The sequence below is a fragment of the Vulpes lagopus genome, chromosome 21 (genome assembly GCF_018345385.1).
Source record: "Vulpes lagopus strain Blue_001 chromosome 21, ASM1834538v1, whole genome shotgun sequence".
NCBI lineage: Eukaryota > Metazoa > Chordata > Mammalia > Carnivora > Canidae > Vulpes > Vulpes lagopus.
This window is the reverse complement of record NC_054844.1, coordinates 25,613,052-25,635,010: the sequence shown is the minus strand read 5'-3', so window position 1 is coordinate 25,635,010 and position 21,959 is coordinate 25,613,052. Positions and strand designations below refer to the sequence as shown.

General features: G+C 38.0%; 1 protein-coding gene across 9 annotated transcripts in view; it reads right to left on the bottom strand.

The window, feature by feature from the left end:
- Positions 1–21,959, bottom strand: part of PPFIBP1 (PPFIA binding protein 1) — a 167,287-nt gene that overhangs the window by 10,809 nt on the left and 134,519 nt on the right. For 5 of the 9 annotated variants that reach the window (XM_041736506.1, XM_041736510.1, XM_041736512.1 and 2 more), the window contains 11 exons: positions 20,690–20,751; positions 17,954–18,038; positions 14,438–14,592; positions 9,511–9,626; positions 8,718–8,774; positions 7,337–7,397; positions 6,928–6,957; positions 4,468–4,639; positions 3,953–3,985; positions 1,632–1,782; positions 1,218–1,346 (listed from right to left, as the gene is read on the bottom strand). In XM_041736506.1, the coding sequence (XP_041592440.1) occupies positions 1,218–1,346; positions 1,632–1,782; positions 3,953–3,985; positions 4,468–4,639; positions 6,928–6,957; positions 7,337–7,397; positions 8,718–8,774; positions 9,511–9,626; positions 14,438–14,592; positions 17,954–18,038; positions 20,690–20,751 (1,051 nt within the window). The remainder of the gene's footprint in view (positions 1–1,217; positions 1,347–1,631; positions 1,783–3,952; positions 3,986–4,467; positions 4,640–6,927; positions 6,958–7,336; positions 7,398–8,717; positions 8,775–9,510; positions 9,627–14,437; positions 14,593–17,953; positions 18,039–20,689; positions 20,752–21,959) is intronic. The other 4 variants (XM_041736511.1, XM_041736515.1, XM_041736508.1 and 1 more) reach the window with 3 other exon arrangements.

Sequence of the window (21,959 nt, the reverse complement as noted above, 5' to 3'; positions counted from 1 at the left end):
ATGTGTTGTATGGAAGAAAGGCAAGTTGAACAAAAAAGTCACTGTACCAGTTTCAATCAATGTTGTTTGAAGACTAAATTCCCAAACATAAAACACCAGGTTAGATGGAAAGAAATCAAATCTAACTTGAATTAACTTTAGCAGAATTATGATTTCTCTCCAAAAGATAATCAATGAGAGCAACATGCCATCATTGTGTATAGGAAAATGTAATCACAGCAGGTTTCTGGGTTTTTTTGGTTTTCTACTTTGACACATAAATAGTGTTCCTTTTTGAAAAAAAAAAAAAAGTATAAACAAGAATTTTTTTAACAGCACAGGGAGATCCTCTACTGTGTACAAAGAGAACATATGGCAAATGAGACTTCAGTGTTTGAAGAAAGCCAGTTTCTTCCTTGATGGCACTTGTACCCAATGTTCTGCGAGGGTGGGAGCGACCATGTTCAAAAGATTTAGTGTCCATGATTTGTGCTAGATGTTTGCCAACTCCACCCTTTTCATGCTTAGTAGGTCACTACAGTAATTTCAAACCAGCCCTAAATTGTGATAAAGGGCATAGGAAAAGTTCATAGTCTTAACAGATAAAACATTATATAGTCCTGATAAATTTAGGAATTCTGATAGAATTTATGTCTTTAGTGGCTTTCACAGAGTCCATTAATCATTAATGTTCATTGGAACAGTTACTATTTGCCAAATACTTCATGCATATTAACACCTTTAATCTTCACAATTACCTTCTGGGGAATGGACTAATTAAAACTATGGGAAACAGAGGCACAGAACATGGATATAGTTGCTCAAGGTCACCTAGGTTATAGGAAGTGGCAAGGCCAGACATCAGATCCAAGCAGTCTGTTTCTAGAACCTACTCTTAACAACTGTGTTATCCCATCTCTCTAGAGCTATCCTTTAGAGTACTTACAGTAACTATTTTCTCAGTCAAACTTAAGTCCAAGAATCATTCTAGCACAGATGCTGCTAACACTTTAGCTCTGGTTCCTCCCCTAGCTCATGTAGCGCTCATCTTCTATATGGTTTTCACCAACCATTGCAAAATTGCACTGCTCCAAACATAATGGACTCTTCCACTAGGCACAGCAGTAAGCAATGGATTCTACTGTCTAACCCAGGGACAATACTAGCAACACTGCAGCTGCTCATGGCCTTGACACTTCGGCAGAGATGTAAAAGTCCATTCATTGGGCTGTTCTCACCTGTTAGATTGTCCTAAATCTCGAGACCAACCCAGTCGCGGCCCTGCAGTTGCCCTCGTTCCTCCTCTTTTGAATTCAGGCTCAGACAGGTCATCTGGGTTGAATGTAGTTGATTGACTTCTCCTAAGTCTGAAGAGAAGACACAATACCACATTGCCTCATATGAGACCTGAGAAGGCCTTGGACTTTAAAGTTAATCAGAACATTGTTTATGTATGGTCAGAATAGATATTTGGACTTAAACTTTAACTGAGATCCAATGAGTTAGTAAATCCCAGATCACAATATTCCTTCCATAAAGGAACACCAAAGCCTTACAATTTCATACTCATTTCCAGCCAACTTTCCATTTATTCCTACGTTTGGGCAACATACGATACAAAGACCACTCCATTTGTCTGATCTGTTACTTACTTTCCAAAGAGTTTCATGATACCTCTTGATTTCTTTTTGGAATCTGGTGATGGTGGAGATATCTGGAAAGGACTGCTTCCGTGCGAATCTTTTGGCCGGGAAGATATACCAGCCAGATCTAGGTGCTCAGCTGTCTCCTTCTCTGTTTCAGCTATTCCAAGAACAGAATACATACTTGGTGAGTTTTAAATATGGAATGAACACGACTAGATGCTAACTTTCTTGGTTTTAGCAACTATTAATGAATTCTTCATCTGTTGGTCTGTAAATCAGCAATTTACAAAGGGCACCCTACAAATATTAAAAATGGAACACAAATGCACATTCTGCTCTTCAGTTTCTTGTGTATAAATTAACAGTGCATATAATATTGTGTATGCTATTGTGCCTAAATTCATTGACTCACAAATTACAACCTTTCTGATATTCAAAGGTGTGATAGGATTGCCATATTCTTTCCTTGAGTGATTTGAATTCGTAATGAAATCATTCTCCATCTTCCTGTAGTGCTTGGTACTGTTGACTCCCTCCCACACTCTTCAAAATCATCATCTCTTTCATCTTCTTGGTGTGACGCTCTCCCAGATCTGTCATCTGATAAGTTTCTTCTTGGCTATGTAGCACCGGTTTTCTCTTCCTCTTCCACTCAGAGATTCTGTTCTAGGTTCCCCATGCAGGATCTCTGGAAAAGCTCATCCACTTCATGCTCAGCACTAGACGATGGCTTCCCGCATATGTAAGCAGCTGATATCCCAATCTCTGGACCTAATCTCTCTCTTCAGACTCAGTATCTGAATGTCAATAGATATTCCCAATTTGATGTGCCGGAAACATCCAGGACTTAACGAATCCACCCAATTTTCTGGAGACGTCTCTTAAGTTTTCTTTTTTAAAAAATTGTCTTATTTAATATTCTCTTAATACTAATTAATCTTCTTCCTGTTACTCCAGTGCAAACTCTGTCATTTTCTTTTCACTCCTTCCTCCCCTTTGGCATTTACATCAAATCCCAGTTGCCAATTTCTGGCAATTCTTTTTTCAAGAGTTATTCCTAACCTGCTGTGTCCTACTGAGAAAGGAATGAACTGGATACGCATAAATTTTTCTTTTGATATAAAAATCAGTGCCTGTTGATTCTGCCTTGGAAGAGTAACATCCAAATTTGCTACTCCCATATCTCCCAGTGTTAACTCTCTTAATTCTTTTATCTGTCCCTTAATGCACGATCCCATGCTAACAAACACAAGGGATACTGTTGCCTCAATGTGAGACTGTACACTTTTTAGGGAAAGTAGAAGTGTACAAAAAACACAGTGTTTCAGCAAGATATAAAAGTTGCAGAGCTTGACTTTTCTATGAAGCACAGCTGTGATTACAGGTTATCATAAGCAGCACTTGGCTCTTAGCATTGACAATATATTTCTTCTAAGAAAGATGCAAAAACATTTGAAAATAGTTGTCTGGGCTTTATTTATCCCATGTTTATTCTAGAAACGTAAGACTACAAAGAGAAGTCACCTTTGCCGACCCACATGAATAGGTACGTGGGTATCTACATAAGATGATAAAACCCACAGGGAAAATCCAAAGGAACCTTTCCATCCAACCCCAAAGCCATCATGGGTACAGGTGTACCAAAAAATGTTGCTTAACTCACCCTCATTTTAAAATCCTATTTTTATTTTTTTGTTTTGAGGATGTTTTTTCCCTACCGTGCCCCACATTTTTAAAGAGGACAACTGAGCTTCCCTTCTCCTAAAATCACTTTGGGAGCGACTCCTTGGATATCACATAAAGAAGCTTCCTCTGGTGTCACTAAATGTTACCTCCATCTTCAAAGCAAATAAATGTCAGGAGAATGTTCCCTTAAGAAAAGTAAGTTTAAAATAATCATTTTCAGTGTCTTCTAGGGACTTCTCTATTTGGCTAAAAATATTTCTCTGGGGAAAAAGTAGCCATGGCGAAGGAACTGCCAGGACCTGGGAGTTAGTGTGAGACAGTATGCACTTGAAGGGTGAAAAAGCTGGAATTTAAGATGCAGGAGAGTCCTGCCCTGGATGCGGAGGGGTCTGTGCACTTCCAGGTCCTCCCAGAGCTACTTGCAAGGTGTCATTAGCATGGGTTAAAACAGCATTTAGGCTTGAAAGCAAAGGCTCTACAGAGTCCATTTTAGCAGAAGGCGGAAGGAGGACTCTGGAGTAATGGACAATGTTTTCTGATTTCTGCCAGCTCGCTTTCTAGAGATCACAGATGCCAAGAGCAAGGATTAGCTCAGTATGGAGGACAGCACTGGCAAAGGCTGGCATGCAGGGGTACGATACCTAAGGTGGGTGCACTGGCACTTCGTTTACGATCTTCAGATATCCCAACAACGCACACAATCACACGCAGTCCAATGGAGAGAACACAGGAGAATGACAAAATGAAACACAGATCAAACTCTTACTCACAAAATACACACAGTGGGAAGACAGGGAAGCACTACGCTGTGCTTCCAACATTGCAAACTCCATTAGCATGGTCAATATGGGGTTAATTTATCCACTTTCAAAACAGAAGAGAAGTTGTTTACAGTGAAGTCTGAGAGTACTGAGCTTATTGGTCTTTCCTCTACATTGACGCTCCAACATGGAGAGTAGGGTGAAGAGCCTACATGGAGCTACCTTTACACTGAATTAAACTCACAGGAGCATTTTCTTGCTAACTTGTCCCCCAACTCATTCACCTTCATTTCCAAGAAATAGACATGCACAAACGGATGAACGAGGGAAGGGAAGAGACTGACCTTGTCCTCATTCTGAGCAAACTGAGGCAAAGGCATTTTGGCCACACGTACCCAAGTTTGGTGCACTTGCTGTCCTCTTGTTATTTTTTATTTTAAAAAAGCCACGCCCAAAGGAAGATCTGGCTTTCCGAGTGCCAAAAGGGTTGTCATCCACCGAGGCATCGTGTCTTGGAGCTTTCTGAGGGAGGCTCCCAAATGGGCTGCTTTCTACTGGACCTTTATCCTGAGAAAGAAGTAATAATAAATGTAACACAGCACTGACTTGCATAATTATGAGTACATGCCAGGCGCAACACCTGCTATGTTACACATGTGATTTTATTTAAAAGAATCATGGACCTAACAAACTGATTTTTTTTTTTTTGAGATTTTATTTATTTATTTATGAGAGACCTAGAGAGAACGGCAAAGACACAGGCGGAGGGAGAAGCAGGCTCCCTGGGGGAAGCCTGATGCAGGACTCGATTCCAGGACCCCAGGATCACGACGTGAGCCAAAGGCAGATGCTCAACTACTGAAGCATTCAGGCTGATTATGAATGTGGGATGCCACATTAGAAGTTTAAAAAATCAATCCTGAAAGTTCCTTAAGGAGCAACAGCAGCAGCAACAAAAACATATTCATCACTGGTCTATAACCCATGTGCTTACTAGAACATGAAATATTTAGGATATAGAAATTCTCAAATTTTATTTTAATTTTATTTGCCTCATTCTACCAAAGGCATGGAAATAAGAATTACATAACCAGAATACCAGCAGTCTTATTATTTTTCTAACAATTCCTCTACATTGACGCTCCAACAAGGACCTGTGGACACAGATTGGGCTATAATACAGTTTGCAGTCTCTGTAATATAACTGCATCAGGAGAAGCCCAACATAATATATTACTCCACAAAGCAGGCATTAACCCTAAGTTTCTACAACAGTAGCATAAAGAGATTCTACTCTAGTTATTTTAAATATTCTTCCCAAGGAATTAATAAGAAAATGAAGACACAACCAGTTTCTGTTAAACACTTTTTTTTTTGAAAGAGTGTTTTGTGATATATTCATTATCCTGCAAGTAACCCAACATGGATCACCGATTTTCAAAGACTATGATACATTCAGATATACTTCAAATGGAAACTAAACTTGCTATAATTAAATTTTTCTTCCTTGACTCAGAAGACATTTTAGCTGTCTGTGAGGTTGTTGTCAAGAACCTTAATTAAGTTATACTTTTAGGCACTGTTTTTTTTTTTTTAAGCTTTCTCGTTATTTGAATTTGCAATTATAGTAACATGATTATTTTACTATGATCCATCGATGCCTTTGTTTGCATGCTCTAATTTCTCTAACATCTCTAGCCTGTTTCTTTTTTTTTTTTTGCAGAGGTGGAGAAAAAAGGGAGAGGGGACACCGGCTTTTAAGGTAGTTATTTTATTCTATATATTCATTGCTCGTGGTAATTACAAGTTTATAGATGTCACAATTTAATGATACTATTACCTAAGTCTCAACACAGATGTCAAAATCATTTAATCATTTATTGAACTGGCAAAACAAAAAGGACAGAGGATGACTGTAATTACAGCTGTGTGCACTGTCTGTGCCTCATCAGCGATACCTACATTACGACTCAAGGCATTCAGAGCCAATGGTCAAGGGAATACATCTGGAAGTACCCTGCCTACCAGAATGGAGCCTTTACAAAGTTAATGGTTGAAAATTAGAGGAAAGAAGAACTAGAGCCCTTGCTGATGAGGTCTTAAAAACAAAACAAAACAAAAAAAACACCAAAATGTTTGCTGTACACAGTGTTTATTAAATAGTTGTTCTAGGATTTTTTTTTTTTGTGAGGTCTTGGGAAGCCCAAATATGATCATTAAGAATATCAATAGCCTGATTTAGAATTTGAGGTTTTGTTTTGTTTTCAATAGTTTGAGGTGAAACATAAAAAGTAACTATTTTAGGAATCCCTGGGTGGCGCAGCGGTTTGGCGCCTGCCTTTGGCTCAGGGCGCGATCCTGGAGACCCAGGATCGAGTCCCATGTCGGGCTCCCGGTGCTTGGAGCCTGCTTCTCCCTCTGCCTATGTCTCTGCCTCTCTCTCTGTGTGTGACTATCATTAAAAAAAAAAAAAAAAAGGTAACTATTTTAAATTGAACAATTCAGTGACATTTAGTATACTCAGAGTGTTGTGCAACCACCACCTCTACCTAGTTCCAAAACATTTCCATCATTCTTAATAAAACCCCTTACCCATTAAGCAGTTTCTCTCCATTCCTCTCCATCTCTGGCAACCACCAATCTGTGTTCTGTCTCTATGGACTTACCTATTCTGGATATTTCACATAAATGGAATCCTGTCATATGTGATCTTTTGTGGCTGGCTTCCTTCACTTAACATGTTTTGGAGGTTCTGAGTTTGGTTTTTTTTTTTTTTTTTTTTTGAGATATTTAAGCAATCACATGTATTAAAAGTCTTAAACATTTTCACATTGTAATCTGGATATAAAAATTACCTCTGAAGGCTTCTGAACAGACTCTTTTTCCTGTTCAAAACAATAATATTTCAGATTGTTAAAGGACTCCTTTATATATTCAGAATCTATCACATACAATTCCAGAAATTAAAATAAATTTACACCTTCTTCTAAGCTACACAATCTCAGTTTCATTTATTTCCAGTAATGGTTTATTAAAAGTGTTCACTTTTGATTTTATACACTACTTTTAACCCTTCATATTCAGACTTCTTAATATTTACCATTAACAGTGGTTTCTAATACATTTGCATTGAAGAAACCACAAAGCTCTTCTTAACAGTTTTATTAGCAAAATGGGAAAATCCCTAAATGTGAAGATCCCTAAAATATTTTTGGCTCAGGGAAACAGACAAAAAAATAAAATAAAATAAAACACAGAACCAACCCCATCTGAGGACTCTTTCTTCAGATTACCCAGGCTGCTAGACTTTTGCAGACTTGAAGTTCTAAAAATAAGAATAATAGTAATTAGGATTAATAATAAGTGGCTCTGGTGCCACTGTTTCTAAATAGAATATCTTGGAAAGAAACTAAAATTGTGTGTGGGTTAAATCCGGGTAATAAAAGAAAATCTGGATTCAGGCAGTCACTTATGTGCTTAACTAAATTATAACAGTTATTTTAAAAGCAGAGGTGGTTAACTGTCTTGCCAATAACTCTAAATGTCCTGCAAATGTTAGAATAGCTGGAAAAACACTTAGGACCATCCTTGTGATGTCAATAGTTGAAAATAAACCAGCTTTTTTCCATGGACTAGTGGTGCATCCTTTCATGCATACATTTAGATCAGGAACTTTTTAATTTTAATTTTTATTTAAGTTTTAGTTAATATACCAGGAACTTCTAAAATACTCCCATACTATTTACATATAATCCTTGTAATTAAAATAAACAACAAAGGTGTTACTTTTTAATTCACAAAGGAATCCATTTTCTGAATCTGGCCAAGTACTTCATCTTATAGTTCTGATCAAGGCATAAAAGAAAAATCCCTATTGCTGCACATAGCTATTCACTTGCTATTCTAGTAAAGGCAAAGTGACACTGTTGAAACATCCACAGATTTTCTCTTTCACATAACTACCCTTCAATTATATAGAACTGGTCTCAAAAACTGAAGGCAGGAATATGTGACCAGTTTAGAGAGAGAAAAAGCAACATCTTTGCTCTAAGAAGTAGAATATAAATATACAAACTTTGAAAAGGCAACTCTCATGTTTTGTATACATAAGTTGCTAGACATTCCGACTACCAAATAAAGTAAAAGATAATGATGAGAAAAGATAAGATTTCATCTTTGAGTACTGCTCTGAAAATGGATTTTCCTAATCTAATTCACACTTTAACTTGGATAGACATAGATATTGGGCCGTTTTACTAGAGTGCAAAACAAAACAAAACAAAACAAAACAAAAACCAAACCACACTACAGCCTTTCCAGCCATTCTATCATTCCCTCTGTTCTCTCCTAGAGTCAAAATGCAAGCCAGTGCAAACCTCAAATTCAAAGCATTGAACTTCACGTAAAAACTGATGAAGGAAGGTAAAGGTGTGGGAAAACTTGGCATGAGATAATAGATAACGGTTAGTGAGCAAGTATTTGTTAACTTACAACATCCCATCTCCCCCACATCCAACCATTACACCTGCATTAATGTACTCTGGCCTCAGTCACCCGCTTCTCATTGTGGTTATGATCAGTGTGACAGAAGCCTCCTCCCTTCCAGGCATCAAGGACATTTTTCATATCCAATAATATAACTTACAAAAGACTCTCACAAGGCTGGGTTTCAACAGCAGCACTAAGGATTATTTTTCCATCACTAAAATGTAAAAGAAAAAAAAAAAAGGAATTTATGTGCTTCACAAGTAAAAGACCATATAAAAGACTATATAGATTCTAAGTGAAAATGATTGTCAAAAAAAATTTTTTTTTGCTAAGGAAGCAATTTCTCTCTCTTTTAAAACTTTTTTATTTTTTTTTATTTTTATGTAGGCTCCACACCCTGTGTGGGGCTTGAACTCACTACCTGAATGTCAAGACCTGAGGTGAGATAAGAGTCAACTGCTGAACCGAATGAGCCTCCTACGAGCTCCTCTCTTTTAAAATATTCTATTATATATATTTTTATTTGGCTTGTTTATAAGTAATGAGAATATGATCCCTCAAAATTCTACTTGTCAACAGAGAAATTACTGTATCCCTCTTCTGAATCCTTCAGAGCCATCTTCCAAACAGTCTCAGGTACATGACTGTCACTATGGGGCTTGCAACCCACTGACGGTCCCCTACAATCTAGGACATACAACTCAAGTGCCCTAAAATCCTTCTCTAACCTGACTACCACACCTCCCCAGCTTCAACTCCTATGACTTCTTGCTTCGCACCTTTTATTTCAATAATACAGAACTGAGTGCAGGTCCCTTGGCATATGCCTTACAGTTTCTTGCCTTTCTGGGTAAAATCTGTGTCTGTAAATACACACAATGGACCCTTGTGTTTCCTTGATCTACTTTGTGGAACATTTATATTGCAATGTTAGGTCATAAATGACATACTTTTCTTCAAAGGATGTCTCTGGTTGAGGAGGGAATTTTGCTTTTTCAGAAGTTTCCAAGCTCTTAGATGCTGGCAATAATGATGGGATCGAAACTTGCAAGATGCTGCTGTGGAACTGCAATGTAATTACAGAAAGTCAAAAATCCGTCATGCAAGGAATAAGTCATAAAGAAAAAAAAAGACAATTAAATGGTCTATCAGTGAAATTTCATACACTCTGTTTAGAATAAATACTTCTTATATTCATAAAATGGTCTCAGGATATAAACATCAACAAGTGTTAATCAGTGAAAACATTCTGGAGGAAGGTCATTTTGGGACTTGGTTTTCAATAAACATAATACCAACAAGTAAGTCAACAGTTGATCCTGACAACTTTAAGACCAAGTTAAAATCTTGGTTCTAACCTTAGGTAAGTCACTTAACTGGGCATCAGTTTTTATCCTCTATAAAATGAGAATGACAATGCCTACCTTTACAGGGTTGTCATGATTTAAGAGGAGGTTTGGATAAAGTGCTTTGTAAATACACCTCTGTTTTCACTTTCTTTTTTAAAAAAGATTTATTTATTTAATTAGTTATTTGAGAAAGAGAGAGAGAGAGCACAAGCAGGGGAAGACACACAGAGAGAGAGAGAGAGAGACAGAGAAAGAGACAGAGAGAGAGAGAGAGAGAGAGAGAGAGAGGGAGAAGTAGACTCCCTGCTGAAGAGGGAGCCCAACTCTGGGCTCAATCCCAGGACCCTGGGATCATGACCTGAGCTGAAGGCAGACACTTAGCCGAATGAGCCACCCAGGCACCTCTTCACTTTATTTTCTACCACTAGTCTAACATAGAATGTGGTTCAAACCAGTTAATGTGTGGATACCACTAAACCACTTTGCTTAGCAACAATATTACAGCAGCAACAACAAAAATGTCTAATACATTTTCCCCAACAAATGCTTTGTGTATCCTAAGGATGGAATCTATGAAAGAAATCTTACACTCTAGTTTTAAATAATTTCTGACTATAGAACAGTACAGTACGAGCACATCATAAACTAATAAATGAAATATTGTGATAAAAAAGTAAACAAAATATTGTGATAAAAAAGTAAACAAAATTTACCTCAGTGAATTCACTTTGCCAGTCAACCAATTACTGACTGCTGCTCTTCCCTTCTGAAGTCAGCCAGGAAGGTAGAGACTCACACCACTGAACTCCCTTCTAGATACCAATCAACCAAAAACAGTCTCACCTTTGTAACCACACACGCACAGTGATATTCAACTCACTCCAGTCTCTGAAAGTCAATCAATCCCTGAGCTCTAAGCATCCCCCCAAGCACCATATATAATCAAAGAGATTGTCCTTGACCAATAAAGTTCACTTAATTAATAAATTTAGCTTTGAGATTTTTTTTTTGTTCCAGTTATTGAGTGGTGGTCTCATCCCTTGAGACCATAAGAGGCTATAACATGTGAAGTCTGTTAAAATAATCTGATTGGGTCCAAGTTGGAGGGGCTCGTATTAAGCTCCATGTCAACGAATCAAAACTTAGTTACTATGCATTGTGCTTCCAGAAAAGGCAGGACTACATCAACCCATCAGCACTTGCCTGCTCTATACAAGGTACCTGGCCCCACTCCAAGACTTCCCTTCACTGTACATAAGGAAAGTAATCCTACTTTAACCAGCCAGCAAATGCCTCGCATGACTCCCTGCTCCTGCTTCCTTCTGCCTAAAAAAACCTTTCATTTTGTACAGATCCTTAGAGTTCCTTTCCATCTGCTAAACTGGATGTTGCTTGATTCATAAAGCAAGGACATCATTGGCTGTCAAATGTTATTTTTCCCTTCAGGATAAATATATAGTCAGCAATTAGGGGATTTTCTTTCCCTCTAATATATTTCTTATTCCTTAACTAATTCCTTGCCTCTTTTCCAATTTTATTGATATATCACTGACATGTAGTATTGTATACATTTTTAAAAAAAGAAAAAGAGAAAACATTTTTTTCTTTGTGATGAGAACTTTTTGGATTTACTCTTAGCAACTTTCAAATATACCAGATAGCAGCGTTAACAATAGTCATCATGTTGTACGTTACACCCCCAGTATTCATTTCTCTTATAGCTGGAAGTCTGTACCCTTTTGACCATCTTCCTCCAATTTCCCTACCATTACTTCCTTGTTAATGACACCTTTTAGCCCTCTCTCACTTACTGAAGAGAGAAATGTTGTTTCCTCCTTGAATTCATTTTCATTCAGTTCAAACTGTTTTCTCATGATGTAATTAGCAAGAACAGATGTGAAAAGTAAAGATGCCATTTGGTTTCTTCTCACAATCAAATGTTAGAGGAAAGACCAAAAAAAGGAACTGTTAAACATAAGGGAGCCACGATTGTTTAGAGAAAAGAAAAAAAAAAAGGAGAAAAGAGAAAGAAGAGAAGAGAAGAGAAGAGAAGAGAAGAGAAGAGAAAAGAGAAGAGAAAAGAAAAAACCCAACCTTTCCTACTCCTAGTTTCTCTAGACAGCACATTCCATTAAAATTGAGAAATAGTTTCAGAAAAGAAAAGAAAAGAAAAGAAAAGACCCAACCTTTCCTACTCCTAGTTTCTCTAGACAGCACATTCCATTAAAATTGAGAAATAGTTCAGAAAAGAAAAGAAAAGAAAAGAAAAGAAAAGAAAAGAAAAGACCCAACCTTTCCTACTCCTAGTTTCTCTAGACAGCACATTCCATTAAAATTGAGAAATAGTTTCAGGGCAAAGATGCAGGTGCTGTCAAGAAGCCCTAGGCGTGCCTCTGTTAAGACCTCAGGAAGACTTGTGGTGGCTATCTCATTGAAACCTTCACAAAGATCAAAAACTCTAAAAGTAGAGGGATATTCCATAGTAGCCTTACAGAAAACTTAAAGGCTTACTGTTAAGATATTTGTGGTTATGCTTTACCTGATGGAGTGGATTATAAATTGATTCATAAGAAATTCCAAGTGAATAAATTATTACATCAAATTAGACCAAGAGGGACAGAGACAGTAGAAGGTAGAAGGCCTTGGACCTGTACAGACACTTTTACAGAATGTAACTCATCTGCAGTTATAAGTTCCTTCTCAAGGAAATGGAAAGATGACTCCAAAGGAATGACCAAAAGCCCAGAGGACTGGGCCCCTGTAAAGGAGCTCGCAACATGGGCCTGGCTGGATTTTGGAACTGCTATCGACTAATGACACCCGTGTGTCTTCCATTTTCCCCTTTGTTAATGAGAATACCTAGCAGTTGTTACGCCTACTCCACCACCGTATGTCAGGTGTATAAGGGACAGATAGCTTGACCTTTAATTTCCTGTTTTGTTTTTTTAAAGATTTTATTTATTTACTTCAGAGAGACAAAGAGAGAGCACAAGCGGGGGTAGGGGGTAGCGGCAGAGGGAGAGGGGAAAGCAGACTCCCTGCCGAGCAGGGAGCCTGACACGGGGCTCTATCCCAAGACCCCAGGATCATGACCCAAGCCGAAGGCAGATGCTTAACTGACTGTGCCTCAATCCTGGTTCTTTAAATGGAATGGAGTGTTACTCAAGAAGCCATGCCCAAGAAGTTGTACCTGAGGAGTTTCACAACATGTGGACCTGGCCTGAATGACAAGATCCTGGGATGCTGATGCCTAACTAGAATGAGACCAAGAGGTCTTTGAAGACGGAATGAATATATTTGCATGAAAGAAGGGTGTAAACTATGTAGCCAGAGAGTAGAGGGACATATTGTACTATTCAAATATGGAAAAAAAAAAACCAAATATGGTAGCACCCCTATATATGCTATCCCATATGTTCTTCTTCTGATGTAATATTTTTACTTGTCCATCAAAAGGTAAGGTTCGAGCACCTGGGTGGGTCGGTTGCTTAAGTGTCTGCCTGTGGCTCAGGTCATGATCCCAGGGTCCTTGGATACAGCCCCTGCTGAGCAGGGAGCCTGCTTCTCCCTTTTCTCCTTGATTATGCTCTTTGTCTCTCTCTCAAATAAATAAAAATCTTAAAAACAGAGAGAGAGAGATAGGGTCTATGTTTTCTCTCTGTGAATGTGTGTGGACCTGTGACCATGCCACATGACTTCTGAGTCATATCACAAAAGGTGATAGAAATTTGCCTAGACCTTTTCTTGGGATGCCCATCCGTAGGACCTAAACACTATGCTACAAGAAAGTCAAGCAGTCATGTGTATTTCCAGCTAGGGCTTCAGTTGAGGTTCTGGCCAACAGTAGACCCAATCATGCAACATACAAAAGGGGTAGCCTCCAGATGACTCAAGCCCCCAGCCTTCATGCCATTCCAACTGATACCCAGTGAAGTGAAGAAATGTTCCCGCTGAGCCTTGCCCAAATATACAAATTTGTTAGCAAAATAAATGTCATTCAACCCACCAATTTTGGAGTGGTTTGCAATAGATAATGGAAACAGATTTTGGCACCGGTTTGATATAAAAGAGAAGTAATGAGTTCAAGATTGAGTATTCCTGTCCAGTTGCTTTTTCCAAGTCTAAAGAAGGGAAATTTTAGTATAGCATTTTTCAGAGGCACCATCAGAAGTGACTAAAATCAACTTCTTTATATAATCTCACTTTATCCGCCTTCATTTATTCCCTATTTATTCTCTAATAAGTAGATTGTAATCTATATAGGATGACACTCTCTCCCATGCTTTTCCTGAATTATTTAAGCAATTCTGACATTGTCCAAGGCATTTACTTATTAAAGGGCCAGAGAAAAACACACCTTTCAAATTAAGTCCTGCGAGACTGAGTCTTGACACAAAAATTGCCAAGACTCCGTCAGTAGTTGAACTGAGAAAAGATCTCATGTCTTTCATGCTGTCAACAGCATTTTAACCTTCAGTGACACAGTCTGTTCAATGTGAAGAAAATAAAATATTCAGTCTACAAATACCTCTTCTGGAACACTTGTGTTAAATGGGTCACGACTGGGAGATCCCATTACTGGTGTAGGCGATAGACTCTTCTCCAAGTCACTAAAACCCTGCACATCCAGCAAAGTGGAGATGGAACTGGAAGTGAGCAGATCTTCAAAGTCGCCATCTTGGCCTAGGAAAACACAAAGCAAAAGGAGGACAACAGCAGCTTTTCATTTACATTTCACTTTTGGAGGAAGGATACCAACTGAATAGAAACATTTTTCTCATCCAGGGCATCTGGTAGCTCAGTGGTTGAGCATCTGCCTTTGGCTCAGGTCATGATCCCAGAGTCCTCGGTTCGAGTCCCACATCAGGCTCCCTGCAAGTAGCCTGCTTCTCCTTCTGCCTAGGTCTCTTCCTCTCTGTCTCTCATGAATAAACAAAATCTTTAAAATAAAATTTTTTCCCTCATCTTCAAAAATCAAAGAGTCAGCTTCTCCTGAAATCCTTAGAAAAATAACAACATAGCATGTAGGAAACATATTAAACTATGAGCACCTAAGGCCCAGGAATAGTATTAATACAATCATGGACTCACAGCATGGCAATCAGAGGCTAATTTAGTCCAACAGTCCTCCCATCATTTTGTTTCAGAAATGGGGGTTTTACAAATTTCAGTTCAGAAATAACCAAGATGGAGAATTATCAGTGGTACAACAAACTAATTCTGAACAGCAAAAGAGTTATCAGGAAACAATTCAATATTCATCATTACTGTATTATTGGGGGGAAAAAAGCAGAAAAAAGGCAATCTTTTGATTCCTTAAGAGAATCCTTCTGTGCCATTTATTTTAATGCAGAAAGAATAGACTTATGGACAAATGTAACCACATATCCAGCCAACTTTGAGAATTTCTTTTACATCTCCAGTGATGAGAAGGATTAGGTGAACAACTGTGCCAAATATTCTTTTTTAAAACCAAAGAATGATGCTTAAAACACTATTCTGTGAATACAAAATGATAAATCATATACTCATTTAAAGCTATTAACTAGACTTAGCTTTTTAATTGTTTTATTATTTATTCTAATTTCATTAATGTAGGTATTATTAGCATTCTCTACGGATTAACTAAGTAAATATAAGTCCTAGTGAAAAATCACTGTTTATAAACTCTTCATCAGAATAGGATATAATTTTCAATGGTGGTTAAAAACTACCTCTTCACATTTTATATGCATTTTTTTAAATATGGAAAAAAAACCACATGAAATTTTTTTAAGCTTTATTTATTTGAGAGAGAGAGGAAGGAAGAGAGAGAGAGAGAGAGAGTACACAGGGCAGAAAAGGGACAGAGAGAGGGCATCTTCAAGTAGACTTCTCACTGAGTGAGGAGCTGAGGCAGGGCTCCATCTCGAGACCCATGAAATCAGGACCTGAGCCAAACCAAGAGCTGAACACTTAACCAACTGAATCACCAGGTGCCTCAAATATCTGACTTGATCTCAGCTCACATCTTGATGTCAGAGTCTTGAGTCAGAGTCAGAGTCAAGCCCTATGTTGAGTTCCACACTGGGCATGGAGTCTACTTTAAAATAAAAACAAAACAAAACCCCATGAAATTTACATGCTAGGATGATTAGGAATAATATTTACCCCTTTTCTCACAGAGAGAAAGGCAGAGACACAGGCAGAGGTAGAAGATGGCTCCCATTAGGGAGCCGATGCAGGACTTGATCCCAGGACCCCGGGATCATGTTCTGAACTGAAGGCAGACCCTCAACCACTGAGCCACTGAACCACATAGGCGTCCCTCAAACACTGTTTTAAATGCTATGACTATGTAAAAATATATGCTAAGTCATGTGGACAAAAAGATTAAGATCCTTTTTTTTTTTTTCCCCCAGAAATCCTGTTCTGAAGTAGGATTTTCTTTTTGAACTCATCAAAATTGAAACTCCAAAATCTCAGTATTTCCCAAGTACTTTCAAAAAGATTTACTACCAGTGCTTACTTTTAGAGCAAATAATCCCACCTATGCATTGTTAACAAGAAAACTTAACACACTTTTGTTCTTAACACACTTTTGTTCTAAATGACCCCCCCCCGCCCTCAGAGATTTTCCACACTTGAGAACGGCCAACTGAACTGTGCACAAGTAAAAGAATAATACATCAAAAGGCATGACTAGGGGCGCTTGGGTGGCTCAGTGGTTCAGCAATCTGCCTTTGGCTCAGGTTGTAGTCCTGGAGTCCTGGGATCAAGTCCTGCATAAGGTTCCCCACAGGGATCCTGCTTTTCCCTCTGCCAATGTCCCTGCCTCTCTCTGTGTGTCTCTCAAGAATAAATCAATAAAAACTTAAAAAAAAAAAAAAAGGGCATGAGTATTTTAAGTTTTTAATTCTCGTTAACATACGGTGTAATATTAGTTTCAAGTGTACAATAGAGTTAACACTTCCAAACATCACCTTGTGTTCATCCTGACAAGTATACTCCTTAATCCCCATCAAAGCACGACTATTTTTACCTAGATGTTGACTATTTTTACCTAGATGTTTTATGGTTTTGTTTTGTTTTTTAACACATTCAAAGCTGAACACAATCCCCCTTAACCATTCCAATGTTCCCTCACTAGGCTAATCTATCTTGGTAAATGGAATCATCCACGTAGTTGCTTTAGTCAGAAACATCAATCTTTCTTGATTCTTTCCTCTTCTTCACTCTCATCTAATTTATCACACCACTGTGTTGATTTTAACAGCAAAATATACTTCCAATTAGTACCATCATATCTTTCCATTTGAATTTTATGAGGGTCTCTTGACTGGCTTCTCTTCCTTCCAATAATGCTCCCTCCTCTCAGTATTTGTTACAAAAATGCTGCAGATTTGTGAAAACCCTTCAGTGGATCCCTCTGGGCTCAAAGAGCTGAATGTCTTGTGTTGCCTGACCTGACCAGCACTCACTCCTATCAGCTCATCTCATCTCATTCTCTCTCTGCTCACTCTCTTCCAGTCATGATGGTCTTCTTTTTTTTTTTTAAATTTTTTTTTATTATTATTTATGATAGTCACAGAGAGAGAGAGAGAGGCAGAGACACAGGCAGAGGGAGAAGCAGGCTCCACGCACCGGGAGCCTGATGTGGGATTCGATCCCGGGTCTCCAGGATCGCGCCCCGGGCCAAAGCAGGCGCCGAACCGCTGCACCACCCAGGGATCCCTTTTTTTTTTTTTCTTAAATACACCAAGCCCTTTTTCCAGCATAGGCTCTTGAGCACGCTGTTGTTTTCTTTGCTCTCTTTGGAATTCTGATGAACTCCACATAGAAGCTTTCCATGACTGAACAATCTACAGTATTCTCATTGGCCTACATACCAAGAAAGCATAGAGAACAGATCCCTAATGACACTGTTGAAATGAATGAATGAATGAATGAATGAATGAATGAATGATTTGGAATAATTGATATTCCAGGAAAATGAAGCCAAATGTAAAAATCTATAGCCACTTAAAATCAAGTAAAGTAGAAAAACCTATAGGAGCTACACTACCTTTTTTACCTTGGGCCAACACCACTGTATCTTGCATTTTCTTGTACCTGTTCAGGCACTGTCGAAGATCTTCTATTTTCCGATCCTATTAATAAAATAAATTGTCATCTTTAATGCCATGACCTTAAATAAATAGTAAAAGTATTTGTGGCACAAAGAATACGTAGACATGAATTATTTACACTATTCAAAGAATACTTCTAAACTTTAGTAAAACTGGTAATATCTAGAATGGTTTTCCTACATACATCAGAGATAGAGAAAAAGTACCTCTAAATTTAGAGATCCTATCCTTCAGCTGCCATCTTTAAAAAACAAAAACAAAACAAGGTAATAAGATACAAAAAAGAAAAAGAAAAAGAAAAAAATCAACTTTAATTATTCTCTCCAACCTATAGGTCAGGAATTGGAAGAAAGATCTACACCTGCTATCTTTATCAGCCGTCATCATTCACCATTTGGCTTTTCTCTTCTCAAAACACTCAGCCAAAGTTGCATCAACTGGTCAGCAGAGAATTTCTGTTTACTAAAAATAATGAGTACGTTTCATCCTTTTTCTAATTTGACCTCTGGTACTTGACCCCACTCTCCAGTTCTTTCACATTTCCCTCCACTTTTTTTTTTCTTCTATTTTGATTTCTTAATTCCTTGACCAGATGGATATTCTATTTTTACTATCCCCACTACCTACCACCCAGCCCCGACTATAAACTGTTAGTGCTTTAAAAATTTTGTCCTTTCCTCTGCCTTTGGTAAATTGTAAAAATGAGTTCCCTAGCTCCTCCCTCACTGATTTTGGGCCTGGCCATGTGACCTGCTTTGGCCAAAGAGATATCAACAAATGTGGTGCAAGAAAAGTCTTGAAAGGTATTTGCACATTAGGGCTTGCCCTCTCTCTCTACTCTAGCGAACCTTGTGAGCACTATGTGAAGAAGCACAGGCTAGTCTACTGGAGGATGACAGACAATTTGGAGAAGAGACATCCCAGATGGAACCTACCTACAAAAGTCTGTTAATCATCCAGCCTCATCCCACCCAGCAGCTAACTGTAGACATCAGCAGAGCCAGCCCAGACCAGAAGAACCACCTAGCCAACCATCAGAAGTATGAGAAATAATAAATGTGATTTGTCATGGAGCAAAACCTAACTGATACATCAACTATAGTTTAGTCTCCGACAATCTACAATTCTGTATGTCTCCTAAAATTGATGGGGTTCATTCCCTACCCAATGTATAATTATACATTAGTCCCAAAATTTAGATTCACTTTCTAATTTCCTATGGGAAATCTCCTTTTAAATGTCCCATGAGCACATCAAATTAAAGGTCTCCAAAATTAAGCTCATTGTTTGCCCCTAGTACTTGAGCTTACATTTCCTTAACTCTTTGAGGGCCCTATCATTTACCTTGTTACTCAAACTAGAAACTTATTCTCAAATCCAAAATTAAAAAAAAAAATCTTGTGTAAATGACAACTTGTGTAAATGACAGCCTGAAATACCCCTTCTCACCTTATCTCATTCTGAACTTTCTCAACATGCACTGAGCTGTTCCAGCCTTACTTTTGAGACATGTTTTGGCTCACAGACACTTTCCCTAGAAGCGTTCAAGTTCCTGATGAACAACTCTTGCTTTTCCTCAGATTTTGCTCAAACATGGCCTCTTTGAAGCCTTCTGGAACTTCTAAAACTTATGTCACCCTTGATGCTCCTAATGCAGTTTGAGTGTCTAGTAAGCCTTTAGTCAACATTGGGAGTTTTGTTTATTATTGATGCTTTTTTGAGAGCTAGAAATTAAAACTAAATGAATTTCAGTGATTATTTTTAAAAAGTAAAGGCTATGTGGGCACCTTGCTAATGACTTTCCTTTTTATTCAATAGTGGGAAAGACTAACAAAAAGAAACCTATATATGGGTGGGTGGATAGGACAATGAATTTATTTCCACATAATAAATTACTCTGTTCTTGGTTCTATTCATTCAGGAAGATGAGGTAAGAGTAGTTCCGATGAAAGGAGCTGAACCCAACCATTGATGCCAGCTGGATATATGGCTGTTGAGGTAGGCATTGAAGAAACATCTTGCTTTAGAGGTCACTGTTTCTCTGCTTTCAGCAAGATGAAGTGAGAGAAGCAACTGGAAGAAAAGAACCCCTGGAGATCTGTATATTTGGCCAATGGAACTACTAAAACAGTGCCTGGGGCCATGCTTGATTTTACAGTGCCCTTGCCTCTGTTTTTTCCTATCTCAACTCTCAGAAGAATAGAGACAATTCCTGATGTGAAAGAATCCAGGAGTGTGAAGGAAATAATATGAATAAAATCAACTTCATCATGAAGCTCAAGTTGTCCTAGGCCACCTCCTTCCAGAGTTCATGTTGGCCCAGAATTTCCAGTGACCACAGAAAGGATGCATTATGAGCTTTACCCTTTCTCTCATTTCCCACCTGAATATAAAGAAATGATCTGAAAGCTTGAACATTTTCCCAGATTCATGGGGAGGTGGGGGAGGGAATTCTCAGGGAAGCCACTGTTGGCTGGCCACTACTCCACGCACTCAGCCACAATTATAACTGCCAGCACAGAGAGCAGGCATGTGGGGGCAGAGAACAATCGTCCCTCGACATAGTAGTATGTAGGGTATATTTTTTCAAATGGAAATATCTTAAGAAAATGCATGGAATGATCAAAATGATGGTACACACCCACATAAATACTTTAATTTCATCTAGATACCTTTTCTTCATTTGCTGCCATCAAGGACTCCACAGCCTTTTTCATTTTTTGCACTTCAATATCTGAAAACATCACAACATCACATCAGAAGTCAGTTTCGTTAATGTGTATGACAATAACAAGAGGCTGACTCTTCAGACTGAAATGTTTTAATGAAATGTTACCATCCAAAACCTCTTTTTGGGGAAAATCTGAAAAACGAACACTTTCTATGTCACCTGAATAGTCATCACTCCAGAAAGCAAACAATAAAGGTGAGAGCTAACTGCCCTCTCTCAGACCAACAACAGTCTTCATAACACTGACGGTGGAATGTCAGTGTTGTAACTATGAAAACACAGAATTTTCAAAAAAAGGAAACCTTGACAGCAGTGAGTGAAAGCAATGAACAGTGTACATGATGACAAAAGCAGAGAAAATGATACTCAGTTTTAACCAAGATGGAGACATGAATGGTAAGAGCCTGATGGAATGTGGCTTTTATATGAATAGTCATGCTAATAAGAAGCTGCTTGTAGGTTCCATATGGAAGGATAATAAGTACTTTGCTTCATCTATAAACATCATTTCCAACACTATTTTAAAATGTAAAAGCCAAAGTAAGGTAAATGCAATTTTCCTTAAAATTTGATAAATACAAAAGCATGTTACTTTAATAATAAAATAAACAATATTTTAAAATGAAAAGTTAACCTAAAATGAAATCATAAATTTAAAAAATTCAAACAGAAGAAAAATTGAGCCAAGATTACCTGCTTCTAGGGAAAAAAAACAAAAACAAACAAAAAAAAACTTTAAATAGTGGTGCATCATTCACCGCTGATCTAACATTTTCAATTAAGGTATATCCTGCAGAAATTGTTTTTGTTTTGTTTTTTTGATGCCAAATTCTCTTAAGAATTCAGTAGCTGGAGGAAAAAGTCTTTTAATTAAGGATTTATCTTTATGCTGCATTATATAATCTGGGTTCTGTTACTCAGTCTGGATTCAATTTCTTTTCTAGCACCAAAAGGGTATGTTTAACTCCCAATGTAGATCTCAGTGAAAAAAAAAACAGGCTACAAAACACGAACCCAGTATCTCCTGAACTACAAAGAAAATACTTTCTCACCTTCACTACTCTGGGTGCTCTGCTGTATCCTGTGGAGCAAAGGAGCTGAATCAGAAAAAAAAAATCAGCAAAATGACCTTTTACTCCTTGTTTTTATTGCGTTTTTATTTACCCTCTACTTTGTGCACTCTGAAGAAATGGAGAGCTTATCGATGAAGC